The 16,919-nt window shown below is 41.4% G+C and overlaps 1 protein-coding gene across 8 annotated transcripts in view; it reads right to left on the bottom strand.

Moving 5' to 3' along the window:
• The window catches only part of PDE11A (phosphodiesterase 11A), a 151,395-nt gene that overhangs the window by 89,658 nt on the left and 44,818 nt on the right, over positions 1-16,919 (bottom strand). For 5 of the 8 annotated variants that reach the window (XM_053409983.1, XM_053409966.1, XM_053409999.1 and 2 more), the window contains exons 3-5: positions 7,153-7,242; positions 5,845-5,985; positions 1,788-1,852 (exon numbers count right to left, since the gene is read on the bottom strand). In XM_053409983.1, coding sequence (XP_053265958.1) covers positions 1,788-1,852; positions 5,845-5,985; positions 7,153-7,242 — 296 coding nt within the window. Of the gene's footprint in view, positions 1-1,787; positions 1,853-3,199; positions 3,380-5,844; positions 5,986-7,152; positions 7,243-7,641; positions 7,679-16,919 lie in introns of those variants that run through there. The other 3 variants (XM_053410014.1, XM_053409972.1, XM_053410023.1) reach the window with 3 other exon arrangements.

The raw sequence follows: 16,919 nt of genomic DNA, 5'->3' as shown, positions 1-16,919 counted from the left end.
GCTCAATTCACAACCAAATTAAGGTGAAGTGTCTGGATCTAACTCAATTTGCATCAACTCTTCAATGGAACAAATCAGAACTCATTCCAAGTAATGGGAGGCTTCATGACGACATCCTCAAAGAAATCTCTGTTTACAGTCAAAACTTCAGCAAAAGTCTAAGATATGAGCCATCATATGAACAGGGGGATGAATAAGCAACATCATAGTCAGCTAATTTTGTAAGTTAAAAGTAAAAATAAAATTAAAAAAAACTGAAGGAAAGCAACATAAATTTTCTAACTGTTTTGAATAAAATACCATGACTATCAGTCTCAGAGCAGAGCATACTGAGACAAAAGAGAAATGGATCAGCAACAAAGCAGCTGGATCTATCAGCCACAGAAAAGGGAATAATTTTTAGCTAGCTGCATAATTCTCCATAGACTGGTGTTCTCTGTTTAAAAGGAAAAAGTTTTATAAATAAAACTTAGTTAAAAAGAAAACAGGACAGCAAGTCTTAGAAAAATCTCACTCACATGGTTTTCAGTTCAAATAATAAAGTTATACAATACATGCTTTGATAGCAGTATAACATCTAAATGTGTAAAGGTGCAGAAATGAAGCATCTTGTTAAATGTTTTCAGTTTATTTCAGCAGCTTCAGGAACACCGAGGGGAAAAGAGCCTTTGAGGGCAAGGTTCCAATTACCAAAGCATAGAGCTCATAATTGTGTATCTTGCAAAATCCATCAATGAAGCGGGCAGAGATTTAAAGCGCACAGCATCAATTAATATTTTGACATTATTATATGACAGGGCGATGAAATCAGTACTAGATTATGTGTGACAGGTTTTAGGAGCAGCAGAATGCATCCAAGTTAACAAAACAAGAAATAATTCAAGTGGGGGTTCAAACAGTAGGCTGCCTAAACCTCAAGCAAATTTGTGCTTATTACTACATGCTTACTGCTGCAACTGATTCCATCCAGATGCTGTGGATTACAGATCATATCACCCCTGACCATGCTGATAGGAGCTGGAACTCAAAACTTCTGGAAGGCACCATGTTGGCTACTCTTGCTCTAGAGATATTCTATCAAATGAGAGTTTCTTTTAGATTCGGGTTTCCAAAACTTGGGTCTCCAGCTGTTGCTGTACTACAACTCCCACTATCCATAGTTAACAGGACCTATGGTCAGGGATGATGGGAATTGTAGTCCCAAAACAGCTGGAGACCCAAGTTTGGAAACCCTGTTTTTAGAAGGTGGTTCATCTGAATTTGGAGAGAGTCAATCTATGCTGAACATACTTAGCAATCAGGTTTGTACTTTCGGTGTACTGTAAGCTCCTTACTTTGAGTAGACACATAGTGTTGGTGGCACAAAGTGTTTTCCATCAACTTAGGTTGCTGCATTAGTAGCAACTCTTCTTGAGAGAGATAACCTGATCACAATAATCCATTGTCTCGCATCACCAGGTCTACTGGTTACCATAACTTCTTGTAGTTTATGCAGGCACTAAACCTATACCTGGACCATCTGAGAAAAGTATTATTTTATCTGGTACAGCATATTGTAAAATGCAGTTACTTAAAAGAAACAGCACAAGATGGAGGAAGGGAAGTCCTGCTAATTTTGTGCAACGTGTAAGAAATTGTGAAATAATCTAATTGAATTGAAAAGATATTAAATTCAGGCATTTGTGGGGGGGGATCACTTTTATAAAACAGCTATTCATAGACAGTCCAACAATCAATGATTATTCATTAAAACATAATCGATTGCAATATAAAACATGAGATCTAACCTATTCTCTGCATCTGCACTGCATTTTGGCGACATCAACTCGAAGGATTTGGTGAATTTCACTACCTGTCATGGTAAAACAAATACATATGAGTCTCTGATACCCGCCCCCAGACTTTTTAAAAACACAACAGTGAAAAAACACATGTTCAAGTGATAAAACAGTAGCCACAAAGCAACTCTCTATGCTCACTGCATAGAGCCCACTTTCCCCAATTAAATAATGCTGAGTAAATGCAAAACTCGTTGACTGCAAAATGATTGCTCATATAGATTAGAGTCACAACTCCAGATCACAATGTTTACCTCCATAGCATTCTTTTTCACTTTAATGGCTCTCATGGTGAAGCATGTTGAATATTTTCCTTGTTTTTCCCCAACCATGTTTTTGTAAGTAATTCTTATTTTGTTCATCCCTAGCTAGCAGATGATGGGAGAACCAAGTTTGGGAAACCCTGGTCCAGAATTAGGTTTGGCAGCAAGCCCCTGCCTTGGAAACTCACTGTTAGTTAAGAGACCCATTAGCGGCCTGCAACCTGACCTAAGTTCTCATCAGAAGCACTTCTACCATACAAAACTAGGGTATAAAAATGAAGAAGTGTATACTTATTAGGGTTTTTCTGGTGGTATTAAATTATGAAATACCAATAAATAATTAAAATTAAGGTGTACCCTAAGTCTGGAAAGTTTTAAGATTATTGGAGTAGACCAGGGATGGCGAACCTGTGGCCTTCCCAGTGTTGTGGGACTCCAGTTCCCATCAGTCCCAGCCAGCAAGGCCAATGGTCATGTGGATGAGGGAAATTTCACTTGAGGATTATGCAAATTGCCTAGATGGGCCAAAGGTTCAGCTCAGTGTAAGGCTCCATCATGCATTAACATTAGAGTCAAATTTATCCACACTGTCACATAAACGTGTTCCTTGCCTTCACGTAAAAAAGAGATATGGGGTGACTTTTAAAGAATCAGATCTTTAGGATTTCGCCAGTTCTAACACTGAAGAAGCCTACTGCAGGTGCAAACTTAAAAGTGTTTGAAGTAAATAAATAAAAACTCTGGTGAGAAAATTCAGATTATAAACTTTCACAGTGCCAGCTTACTCTTCAACATCAGGAAGATAATAATCATTACACTAGTAGAGGAATATTCCCTGCCATGCAATCGTTTTATGGCATCATTCAAAATAGCAGACAAGAAGCCTATATTCTTATATAATAAGAGCGACAAGAGTTCAACTGAAACCAGTAGCTGCAAACTATAATGAAACCACCTCAGGCAACAGGGATCTGAACACCGACCAGTTGCTTAGCTGTAACTTCCATGCCTAAAAGACATTGTCAGGTGGTCTCCTCAGTACTGTCTGTTTCTTGAAGAACAGCAATACATTTACAAAGCAGTACACACAACATTCACCTTGCTTCTTACACATCTCACAATTCCAGCACTTGTCAATACAAAGTGAAGCTTGCTGCCTAGTTTGTCTCGGTGGTAATACCCCATCCATCTTCTGAAAGCCACCTCCAGCAATCCTTCGGTTGCTTCCACATACTTGTGTTTTAACCAAATGTCACAGCACTAGTGGGTAAGTGACTGACATGCTGATTCAGAGCACCCATCAATCATAAATCACACTTTCAGGCAGAGAAAGCAAGGCAGTTCCTGTAGCAATCGTCACTGGGTGAGGGGTGGGGGCGGGGAGTTTGTTGCAGTCACTGTTATAAACAGTGATGATAGCTCAAAACACCATAAGGAGGAGTGAGAAAAAGCACTCTCTGTCTTGGGTGCTGTTATTTCTGTTACCATTGCTCCTAGCAGCAATGAAGGGGGGGGGAGAGCATTTAGGGACTTGGTAACAGAGGAAAGGTTGCATGCCATTTCTCTGTGCCACCCACCGAACCTACTAGTGAGATTTAACAGTCAAACCAAAGTCTCCAATCAGAGCACAGGGACAAGCCATTTTGGTGAACCAGAGTAAATCTCACGGGAATGTCTGGAGAATGCTCTGAGTGTTATCTTGGCGTCTGGTGTGAGAAGCAAACAACTCAGCTTGGCCTGGTTGCCTGGCTTGAGCTCCTGACTAAGTTAGTGACCTGGTATCCCCAAGGTCTTCGTGGAGACTGGGTGAGAGCAAGAGCAGAAGAATTTGGGAACACAAAACTGGAGAAAGAAGCAGACAGACATGTGTGTCAGTCTCTGAAGATCTGCCTGCTTTAAGATTAAGATGCTGGGACTTAACTGAGAATGATTTATGAAATATATTTTATTATATGCACATTTAGACTTAACGTGCCCAACATGTTAAGAGAGAATGACAGCAGTCTGAATGTGCACTTAAAATACCACAAAGTCAGCTTCTCACCACGTGTGCAAAGGCACAACATGAACACGTACTTGCAATCGTGAATGTAAGCAAGCCCCTGCACCTTTCCCTTTCATGAAGTCTTGTTCCTACTTGCCCAAGCATGACTATATCATTAGGAGAATGTGTTTCTGCCTTATTTACTGGCTACAGGGAGCTATCTATGGGTATAAGCTCTCCAAGTTAGGACGACTACTGCTATTTATACACTGGTGTTTATGTCACCTAAGGGTCTCCCTAGAGTATTCAGAATCTTGTTAAGAGCGGCAATAAGCATATGAGACCAGACAGAAGCACAGGCCAATAGAATAAGCCAGCGTAGGCCAACCATTTTGATCAGCAATGAGTCATATCCTATCAAATAAAGTATACCAAGGGGATTTTTTGTTTGTTTGTTTTAGAGGCAGGTGATTTTCCACCCTTGTCAAATTTTCAAGTGAGGGATTAGTAAACTGCACTGTACAAAATTCAAGGTTACGAAACGGTCACTCTGGGCATATCTGTACTACAAACGTATACTGGTCTTATGGCAGTTCCACTGTCATGGCTTCCTTAAAGACTCTGGAAACTGAAATTTGGTAAGGGTGCTGAAAATTCTTAGCCAGATGCCCTCCTAGTCCATTACTGTTGCCAGGATTCTCTGGGAAGAGGGAGCCACTCTTAAACAACTATTTGTCAGTGGTGTAGTTATACTCATCCTGATATAATTCAAATGTTCAGATGAAGATATAATAATGAAAATACTCCTTTTAAAAATAGAAAATGTGATCAAAAGAGATGCACTGTGTTACATAAGGAACCAAAGGGGGGTGTGGCGAGGAAGGGGGGGGAATTATCACTCATCTTCAAGATGTGACGGAGACACATTTTCACTCTAAAACACAGAGAAGATAAAAAAAGAACTCCAGGTGTCACGGGAGGACTCAAATCCCTAATAGGTGACTTTTGCATCCACAGTAGGAGCCGATTTCGCCAACCCCTAGGTATGACTCTACAGCTGGGAGAAAAGTTGCAGGTTGTTTGGCAGCTATGTGATGAAGCAGTTTCAAATTGCCAACTGGTGGCTTTTTCTGTTTGGAGCAGGAAAGACCAGTGGCAGGGGAAACACTAACTGCTACTGCTCAAAAATACCCTATCCATCTCCACACACACATCCCAAATGAGGGAAGCATTGACTGCTGCTTCCTGCAGGTGCAGGGAACACCACAGGACAGCAACACACATCAGTTTCATATTCCTTCCTGAAGTTTCTCTCAATAAATCATGAACAGAGGGAAGCATTGGGCACCACTGGCCAAACTCGCTCCATTCATCTTCAGGCAGCAACGCCCAATAAAACACTCATCCCCCAACTACCAGCCTTCATGGAGGAGCATAGGAGCCAACTCCTAGGGGTCGTGGGGTCTTCAGCCTCCCCAAATAAAATATTTGAGCCCCCCCCCTAAGTTGATGGGCATTGCCATTCAAATGGTGTGTGTGCACCACGTCATGCAATCGATTATGTGGAGCAGGGCTTCCCCCGCCCCCATTTTTTTGTTCAAGTTGGCATCCCTGTGGGGGGGAAAGTAGCAGAACTAGCAACTAAATTCTTTGGCAAGGGCAGCCAAAAGTGTGTGACCCCTGTACAAAGGTAAGCATTTTACTTTGTCGTTATATCTTGCAAGAGAATTTACCGAGTAGTAACCTGAAATCTACTTACGGGAGACTCAATGTCTTCGAGCAGCAATACCGAGCAGCGGTCACACTTTAGTAGAGTTTGGGCTCGGTGCATAATCTTCTTCACAATTTTCTCTAGGTCTGTCTGTTCTTCAAATAGATCATTAACCACCTCCAGCAAGGCCTACATACATGGGAGGGACAGCTATTACAATTCGAATAAATTATTGGACAATTCCCCCCCAAACAAGACTTCTAAAAGTACCAGTTACTGTATAAAACTTACTGACTTTGTAATATGGGCTTACTCCTTCTAAATTAAATTTAGGTGCCCAAAACAGCAATGGGCAAATGTCCCTGTAAAAGATCACGGAAATCAGTGTTTTTGTTTGCTCATTTTCTCAATGGGGCCAGGATAAAAGGCTACTTCAGTGTTTCATGTATGCCTTAAGCTATACCAATTAATGGAATTGATTGCATTAGGACTCTGTTTGAAGCGTCCTTCCTCCCAGACTTTCCTCAGACACACAGGTTCTTTTTGCCAAGATCTATCCCTAGCCTTATATGCCAAACTACTTGATGTGTAAAGTTGCAATAAAGTTGTGTCCTGTTGCTCTCCTGAATATGTGCCAGATCCCTAACTCCTGGCCTCCCGATTTCCTCACAAATGTCACTGACATGATCGGGGGGGGGGGGGATCAAAGACTCCCACTGAAATGTCAAAAATAATGACTCATTTTTTTTCTACAGTAGTCAAGTCGTACAGAACACAAGAAAGCTCTTTGCAATGCTTGTGCATTGTGCTCTCATGAGTTGCACACTATAACATCCTGGTAAAGCTTTTAGTGGTCACCATTTAGCTCAAAAAAATGTTGGCATCATAATGTCAGTGGAAAGGAATTACTTTAGAATTACTACTGGTAGATAAAAAATTCAGGTAAAAACATCCGTAGCTGCAAGATACCCTTTGAATATGAAGCTAAAACTATGAAGAACAGGAAGACAGGAAATATATTTATGTACACTGCAATTCTAAGCATGTTTACTCACAGAAGTTTCACTGTGTTTATTCCTATGAAAGAGCACGTAAGATTGTAGCTTTACTCATACAATATATTCTTCGCTCTTGAGCAGCAGAACAAAATAATGCAACCAATGGCAAAATACATGCACTGATTAACAAAGTGATGTGTATTAAATGTATGTGTATTTTCAACCAAGTGTCAATGCTTTCTTTAGAAATAATAGTGATTTATCTTCAGTCACCTGACCTTTTATCATGTGATCATGCAGAGATAGCATATGAAGTAAAAGTTAGTAGCAGTGGCCCAAATTGCAATTTTTCACTTACTCTGCTTCTATCATACTCCTTCCTGGAAGCAGCAAACAGCTGAGCGTTAGATATGGCAATCCCACAAAATGGAAGATACATCTCCATTACCTGGAGCAAAAATGAATTATCAGCTATTAGAAGTTGTTATTGTAATTAGAAGTGCACCTTCAATCTAGTTCTCAAAGAGGTTGGTATGCCTGTCCACTTCACACTGTAGGACTTATATGGTGAAAAACACTCCCTTTTCTCTCCACACACATAATTGGGTCTTGGGGATAAGAACAGTCCAGAAACAAAATGGCTGCCTCAAACTTGTCACTGTGCGGTTGAGAGTTGGGTGGGCTTGTTTTAGAGCTGCACTTCAGGCAACAAATATGGCCACCAAAATGATTTGATCCTGCCTTATTTCTAAAGTTTAGGAGCTGGCCGCTTTTGAGGAACAACAATAAGAGCAGAGTTCTGGATGTTGCCACCATTCTTAAGTGTGCCCCATATAAGGAAACATACACGGCTCAGTGGGGGAGCCTATGATTTGCATGCAGGTGGTCCCTGGCACCTCCAATAAAAGATTCCCTGCATGAAAACTTGGAGAGCTGCTGTCATTCACTACAGAATACATTGGGCTAAATGGACAATTGGTCTGATTCAGCATAAGGCAGCTTCCTATGCTCTTATTCCCAGAGGTACTCTGGGACAGTGTTTCCCAACCTTTGGTCTCCAGCTGTTTTTGGACTACAATTCCCATCATCCCTGACCACTGGTCTTGCTAGCTAGGGATGATGGGAGTTGTAGTCCAAAAACAGCTGGAGACCAAAGGTTGGGAAACACTGCTCTGGGAAACAATACCCTCATGTCCTGATTGTGGGCTTCCCAGAGGCATTTGACTGGCTTCTGTGGTAACAGGATTTTGGACTAGATAGGCCTTTAGGGGGGAGGTCCTCTAATATTATTGTGCTACATTTTTAGGTTCCCAATACGGCCCCATTTCAAAATTTCCCAACATATGGATACCGGCATGTCATGGAGAAATGTTCTAGCCTTGTCTTCTACATGATGAGCTATTCTGTGTGCGTGTGAAGACATAATATGGGAGGGACCATCCAAATAGCATTGTTTTTAACAAAGGTTTTCTGAGATGAAGAGCTGCCATGGCCTATGGCTAGGCTTGTATATGTATAATTTACCTTGTCACCAAAAAACATGCAACTTTAAAGCCATTTCATACATTTCGCATACCTTACATTATTGTCCCCCTGCCCCTCCAAAAACAACCATCTGCAATAAAATGATTGGCTTTCCAAATGGGGGTACTTTCGATGAAGAACACACACGCTTGTGATACATTTCAGACGTACTGTATCACTCTGCAGAAAATGGTGGATTCAATTTTTAGTGGTGAGTTGAACAAGACTGGTGATTTATAAAGAACCTTGGGGATTAGATTTCAGCCAGTGCCCACGTTTTAACCTTTGCTCCTCCAATGGCCAAAGGGTGGTTCAAAATAAAATGTCATTCAACAAATAAATTCTTATCTTGCAATTCTGCCATAACACATAATACTAGCAATACTAGATTACAGGTTCTTCAATATTTTATCAGGAGAAAGAACTTCAGCTAAAGAATAAAAACTGTTCAACACTGTCCAGTACTTGATCCTTTTCACCTCAAAATATTCCTCTTCTTCTGCATGATTCTTTTTTATTCTAACCTCATTAAAATAAATGAATAGGTTGAGACTGGACTATTAAATCTAAATCCATATCCTTATATTTTAGCTAATATGAAACACTCTTCACAAAAGGAAAATACTACAATTCTACAATTCTATTCTTTCTTTTGCAGGAAGATTTGTTTTTACTTCCTTTGAAAGCTATTTCAACAGAGATCTCATGCATTCAAACATCTTTCTTTTAAATTGGCCACCTCCTTTTATTTATGGAAGAAATGTGCTCCTTAGTATTAACAAACATAATAAATACAAAGTCATTTATTTTTTCTACTTTATGAAATACAGATAAATTCAAATACTTCAACTAAGAGATTAAGATGTTTTGTAGGTCACGTAGAGTTCTTGGTTAGTGATGATGCAGTAATAACTTTAATGCTAATGATTATTATAATAGTAATAATTTTAAACAGCAAGCATTCAAGCACAAAACATTATATATGGCATCTATTACATCAGCATAAGTGTACAAAAGGCAAATGAGAAAACTTGAACTCTTTTAAAAAGCTAGAAAATCCCCAATTGCCATAAGTTCCACCTTTGCAAGTTGTACAGATAGATCATTTGAAGACCATGTTTTGAAATAGTTAGCACCAGTGACTGTTATTAAATAATAATTATAACTAAAAACTCTAAAAGCAAAAAATAATACTACAAAAATACAATTAATATTTTCTAAAAAGAAATCATTTGTAAATTTAATTCATTCTGGGTTTTAAACTGTCCAAACATGCATGTGCCCACATTCATATAAACAGTGCAGAATGCTTTACTGAGCACATGAATCCACAGGCTAAGAATCAATCGCAATATGGTTAGGTGTGAACACTCAACCAAATCACATTATGCTTTGGGCATCTGTGCACGGTGTGTCTGGCAACCCTTACAATCAAGGCCTCTGATCAAATAAGAGCATGACAGAAGTTTGTCCTTCGCAAACATATTTCTCAGGGGAGACCCCTATTTTTATTCAAAAAATAATCCACTGCTGGTTGTTAAAGCTGTATCCTGTGAGCCCTAAATCAGGCTTTACTGGTTTCATATCAAGAGCAACATATGGCTGCATTTTTTATGTATTCTGTTTTCATAAGGTTTCCCAATTCATTGTCTCTTACCTACTATAATATACTATTCCATGTCCCTCATTCAAATCTCAGACACCAATTTACTGGATGCCCTTTGGCAAGCCACATAGGGAAGATGATGCTGTCCTAACATACAGATTGTCTTTAGGATGCTCAGATTATCCCCGCCCCCGCCCACCCCACCATATAAGGCTGAATCACTGAAGGGTCACATTGCAGATATATTAGTCTTGATTCAATGCGCAGAAGGAGCACTTAGTACTTCTTTGGTACTCACACAAGTACTCTGCAACATCTGTTAGCACTTGAGCTAGCAACAAAATATCCTGTGGCACCAGTGGGGATGGGATGCCATTTATGGGAAAAGTACTTTTGATGGGTATCCTGAATCACAGCATCACAGAACTGCAGAGTTGGAAGGGGTCCCAAGGGTCATCTAGCCCAAGCCCCTGCAATGCAGAAATCTCAGCTAAAGACTCCCTGACAGATGGCCATCCAACCTCTGCTTAAAAACACCTAATGAAGGAGAGCCCACCACCTTCTGAGGGAGTCCGTTCCGCTGTCGAACAGCTTTTACTGCCAGAAAGTTCTTCCTGATTTTTAGTCAGAATTTCCTTTCTTGTCACTCGAAGCCATTGGTTCAGGTCCTACCCCCTGGAGCAAGAGAAAACAAGCTTGTTTCATCTTCCATGGGACCACTCTTTAGATATCTGAAGACTGCAGGCCATCAAATCGCATCTCAGTCTCCTCTTTCCTAGGCTCCTCGCCTCCAGTCCGCAGTGACCTCACCTGTTCTTCACGAATTCTCAAAGATTATAGACAGAGGCTCTGAGATTACATCCGCAAGCTCCTTTAGTACCCTTGGGTGCAGCTCATCAGACCCTGGAGATAAAGTAGCTAGGTGTTCCCTTACCACCTCTTCTATCTTGGACTGCAGTTCCCTCCCTGCAGGTTGGGCACTGCTTTACTTTTGGGTGAAGACAGAGGCAAAGTAGGTGTTGAGGAGTTCCACCTCCCCTCTGTCACCAAGTAGCATTTCTCCATCTTCCATTTCCCATACAGGCCCTTCTCAAATCTCAAATGATCTGTAAGCTCCTTATGCAGCCACACCGGTTTCTTTAGATGCCTCCCGCTTGTTTTTCTTGCCTGCATTTGCGCCTTCAATATTTCACCTTTAAGAAACTCCCATCCATCTTGTACTCCCTTCACTTTTCAGTATTTCTGACCATAGGATCTCATGCAGTAGTTCCTTAAGCTTTTTTTTTTTATAAAAAAAATCAGCCTTCTCAAAATCCAGAGTGCATGTCTGACTAAACTCAGCTTTCCCTTGCCTCTGTATCATGAAACCCAAAAGGACATCATCACTTCCTCCCAACTTCCTAGTACTTCCACTTCATTGATGTGTTGCTAGTAACATCCTGTTTTGTCCTAATGCAAAGCTCTCAGATGAAGTTAGCCTGAATTTAGGGGCTGTGAAACATTAGGGCTATTGGCAATGCTTCGCTCCTTCCTGAACAACTGGGCAGGAAGTGTATTTACAACAGCTTCAAATGACTTTATTTGTCTTCCTTCCCTTTCTTCGGGGTGATTTGGCGAAACGTTCGGAGAAAAACAACAACACAGAACAAATGGCTCAGTGAACATTCTGTGAGAACAACATTATGAGCAATGTTACCAGCTTACATCCTGCAAAATGTAGAAACAGCGCTCCGCTTAGCAGGGTGCCAGTACTGAAGCTACCAAATGAACTGCTTGATAACGTGCAAATTAACAATGAGCATCATTTCCCACCTCACATGAATGCACACGACATATATGCAAACCACGTGAAATGTATGTCCTGGTCATATTTCAAAAGCTCTGCTCTACATAGCTGTACACTGGAATTGTTCAGACATTGCTACAGTTAAGTCATTTTAGATTTTAGACTTAATACTCTTGCAGGAGTATTGCCACCTTCTGTCCCCCACTTTTGATGGTAGTGCATATTACTTGCATTGATAGGGGCTTGGAATAGTTTACCTTTGAGGTCCCATCCAACTCTATAGAATTATATGTTTCTACTTCTAAATGTGCTTTGCCACACCTACTACAGTTGCAGGACCTCTTCCCCATTCTTCTGAGCGACACCCTGGAAGTCTGGCCTCAAAGCCCTCCCCGGAAGGCACCATGGTACTTGTGCATGTTTTGACTCAGACAACAAATGTAGCTTTTTGGTGCAGTATTACTACCGCAAGTGTCCAGTGCCTGCAAATGCAAACAAAACATCTGCCAAAGAAAGGGGAAACCAATCTATTTCTATGTCCATATTCTTGAAGAACTGCAACCTGCTTTTCACATATGTCTGCTATTGCACACCAAAATAATAACAGGCTGACTTCTACACAATCTGGATAAATCGCAGGTTCTTTATAAGGTCTGGAAAGAGTCTTCAGAATGCAGCTGTACATAACATGGGATTATACAAGCGGGAGCCTTGAAAAACAGCTCCGTCACAAAAAGCATGTGTTTGTCCAGACCTTATTACAAGCTGGTTACTTATGGGATTCCACTTCTGTGCCACCCACACATTCAAAGAATGTTGAAAAAATGCTGGAAGGAAAAGAGCATGAATACAGATATGCAAAACTAACACACTAGAGTGTTTGGTATACAAAATGCTCAGGGCCGTCTTAACCGTTGGTGCTAGGGTAGCATGGCACCCAGGTGCTGGGCTCTCAGGGGTCCCAGGCTGAGAGTCTGGGGCTGAGCGCTGGAGTCTGGGGAAGAGCCGCCAACAGCCAAGCGGAGCAGAGCCTGTCGGAACGCTGCGGGCTCTTCCCCAGACTCCAACGCTCGCCCCTGAACTCGCAGCAAGCTGCCCACAGAACAGTCCGCGGGGCTCAGACGGGCTCTGCTCCACTCGGCTGTCAGCTTTTGCCGCAGCTGCATGGCAGCTGTTTTGGCACCACGCCCGGAGCGCTGTGTAACGTTGTGGGCGCTGCACGACGCATCCTGTTGCATGCACCGAGCTACGGGTTCCTTTGCTGGCTTTTCCGCTGTTGGCGCACTCTCCCAGTGCATTCACCCAGAACATTTTGAGAGTAAACAAAATTTGGGGTGGTATACCTGCATTGATTTCTTTCCTGCCATTTTCATGGGTTCATCAGGGGAAGCAGAAACATGCAGGTGTGGAAAGTGTGAGGAAGCAGCCATGTTGCCTGTGTGAAAGAAATCACTGGTGTGAAAGAAATTCAGTGCAACATGCCAGTAAAAGCCACTGGTCCATAATACAACAGGTACGCGGGTGGCGCTGTGGGTTAAACCACAGAGCCTAGGACTTGCTGATCAGAAGGTTGCGGTTCGAATCCCCGCAACGGGGTGAACTCCCGTTGCTCGGTCCCTGCTCCTGCCCACCTAGCAGTTCGAAAGCACGTCAAAGTGCAAGTAGATAAATAGGTACCGCTCTGGCGGGAAGGTAAACGGCGTTTCCATGCGCTGCTCTGGTTCGCCAGAAGTGGCTTAGTCATGCTGGCCACGTGACCTGGAAGCTGTAAGCCGGCTCCCTCGGCCAATAAAGCTAGATGAGCGCCGCAACCCCAGAGTCAGTCATGACTGGACCTAATGGTCAGGGGTCCCTTTACCTTTACCTTACTGCGGTGTGAAAGGAACATTAGAAAACGGGACAGAAGAATCATCATTGTAACCAGGAAATCCCCATGTCCCACAGTATTCCCCATGTCTGAATGCACTCTAAAGGAAGTTTGTATTTTGAAGGGCATTCAACTATTCATTTACTAGAAAATAAGGTCCCACAACTTTCAAATTTCCTTATTTTGTACTGTCTCTACGTTCTGGACAAACTCATTAGCTATAGCAATCAGGAGCCAAACCAAAGCAGCGTCAGGAGCAAAAAGTTATTTCTGCAACCAAGAAGAAAACAACTGTGTACCAAAATGGTTTATCCTATCAAGCCACAGATTTGAGTTTCCCAAATAAAATTAGTTTCATTAAGCCTAGCGCCTCCAGCTTATTTTGCCATGACCTAAAAGTTATATAAAAGGAAGCAAAAGAAAAACAGCTCATATCTAACTTGAGCAAATACACTTTATTAAATTTAACATGTTAAGGTCACTCGGGCGACAAATTCATGTATTATCACAAGCAGCAAGGGCAGCTTTACGGTTTTATTATAAAGTCCTTCTAGACGTCCATAGAATTTGTAGCCCGAAGAAAGTAAATAATGACTTCAGTGTCTTCTACTAACTGAAGGGTCAGAAAATGATTCTCTCCCTAGAGCAGGATTGGCAAATCTTTTTCAGGTCAAGAACCACATTTGCTCATGGACAACCTTCCATACCAGTGGCGGGCTGAGTTAAAGGGAGAAAAGTAGACAAAGCAACAGAGGTAATCCATAACTTTGTAAAGTAGGCTGCATTCAAATAGAGGAAGCGTGTGGCTGTAGAGTCCAATATGGGAGAAACGTGTTTTATTTCAGGTTTTGCAGATTATGGTGTCTGGTTTTGCTGTTACAGGTACACCATGGCGTTTCTTCTCTCTGCGTTCCTCCCAGCGGTCATTCTTTCTCTGGTCACTGCTGTGGATGCACAACCTGACTGTCTACCTCCAAGCATTTGCGATCATCTGCAAGGGATTCCCATATGGCTAGGTTAATGATAATAATTCAGGTCACGTTTGACAGATGGATATTTTACAGGATGGATAATTCTCCATATTTGGGCTGATGCACAATGCCTTCAGCTTCATCGTTGTTGCCCAGTGAACAACCCAAGCAAACTGAAGCACTTCAGTATGATTAAATGAGTTTCAGTTATAGATACGGGGTTATTGAATGGAATAATATCCTCAGTGGTACAATGGGAACAGTTCACTAGAGTTCACTGGAGATACTGTTAAATGAAATCAGTTGGCCTTTCAGGTTAATGTATGTAGGGCCAGATACTAGACTATAACTTGTATTTTCTGCTATGGTCTATGGAGTAATGCAACAAACACCGTTCTGTTCTATTCCATAACTTGTTATTGGGATAGGGGATAATCAGTTGAAGTGAGAACAAGTGGAATTCTGCAGCCGTGAAGTATCAAGTATAAAAAATGCTGATGCTATAATGACTGACATCCACTTGATGGCACTATAGACATACGATTTCTGTTTATAAAGGGTGGATGACTCTTCCACAAGGTAGCAAGATTTGCAGTTAGAACTGTTGGGGAGCAAAACATTTCAAAAACTGTGTCAAAACTGACTCAATGTCTGGGTCAATAGAAAGATTTCACTACTTGTGAGAAAGCTTTACAGAATTCAGTGTCTTCTGAGAAAGTTGCAGAACAGAAATCATTGGCCCCCCCCCAAAAAAACAATAAAAACGAGAGTTTAATCAATCAAAACATGAAACTTTTGCAGTCATGAAGTAATAGGTGCTTATTACTCTTATTTTATTATTCATTTGTTTGACATTTATATTTCTCCCCCCTTCCTCCACGGAGCTTAGAATTGCATGGGGATCGCTTAGGGAATATTTTCACAGTAATCCTGTGAAGTAGGTAGCTCTGAGGAGTAGGAATTTGTGCAAACACACCTGGATTTTGCACACCCACACCAAGCCACTCTGGTCTAGTCACTATAAGACACTGGTCCCAATTACTAACTTTATAGAAGGAAAATAAACTGATTCACCAAATGCTAATTCACATGGGAGCCCCTAATATATGAACAAATAGTCCTGCATGCATTTAAACAGAGGCAGCTTATCCCCAAGTACATTCCTCCGAGCGGATTTTTTAAAAAATTCCATTTATTCCAATGGGCCTATTCTGAGCACGACTAACAGCGGATATTCAGCCATTATGTGGATGTGCTTTTTCCCTCTCAAAGAATGCCAAGAAAAACAGAAAATAATTCAACACAAAATATCAGATAAAGCAATCTAACAAAATATAGCATAAAACGAAATATAAAACATCATCCATGGAGTGGTCTCTAGTCCACAAAAGCTTATGGCACACTGAAACTTGCTAGTCTTCAAGGCATGGGAGAGCTAACCTTTTTGGGCACAAGGACGTGTTTGAAAATCGAAGAAAAGTCATGGGCAGCTCTGAACATCATTTGTGATTCTTATTTTTATCTGTAGCTACCTTGATTCCCACCAGGGGGGAAAAAGCAGGGAATAATAATAATAATAATAATAATAATAATAATAATAATAATAATAAAGTGGTGGTCAGAACCTCTCTCAAAACAGGCAAAAATCCTGTCCCCAAACAAATAACACAAAAGAAAACAAAAGTGGGCACTACCCTCAGAAAATGAGAACAGAAAACAGACAGCTCTCCCAAATCAACAAAATTGCCAAAAAACTGCTTCAAAATTAAAATTGGAAGGAGCACAAGCCCCGTGGCACCATAACTGGGGATCCCAGCTTAAAGGTACCACAAGCCTTCCTGTTTTTGCATCAAGAAACATGTCTATACATCTGGAAATTAATAAATGAGTGTTATAATTATTGTCCCATAAATGTCAGGTGACTATTCCTCTCCTCCCTCTCATCAACCTCAGGATAACCTCCCTATTTGGGTTCCTGCTATTTCCAATGTGGCGTGTGTGCATTTCATTTGGTCTAGCTTTAGCAGAGACTGATGCTGGCGGCAATCCGCCTGCAAGCTTGTAGAATTAATTATATTAATGGGGAAACAGCCTCTCTCTTCTCTGACCCCCACCCCCAAGCAAAACATCCCAAAAGCTCAATGAGCGGTTAATGCAGCTCCATGCCTCCTGCAATGCAGACATGAGCCTGGAAGGTGCAACTGAGCTTTTTAAGATCCTTTCAGCTTTTGCCGTAGGAAAAAAAAAAAAAGAAACCAGGGACGGGAGGAATCCGCATAGAAAAGTGGTTCCTCTGGGTTCACTTACTTAGTTTTACAATTCATGCTGCTCTGCAGTGACAGTAACTGGAAGCAAAAATGATCAGGTACCA

Source organism: Podarcis raffonei, chromosome 1 (assembly GCF_027172205.1).
Source record: "Podarcis raffonei isolate rPodRaf1 chromosome 1, rPodRaf1.pri, whole genome shotgun sequence".
Lineage (NCBI taxonomy): Eukaryota > Metazoa > Chordata > Lepidosauria > Squamata > Lacertidae > Podarcis > Podarcis raffonei.
This window is presented reverse-complemented; position numbering and strand designations above follow the sequence as displayed.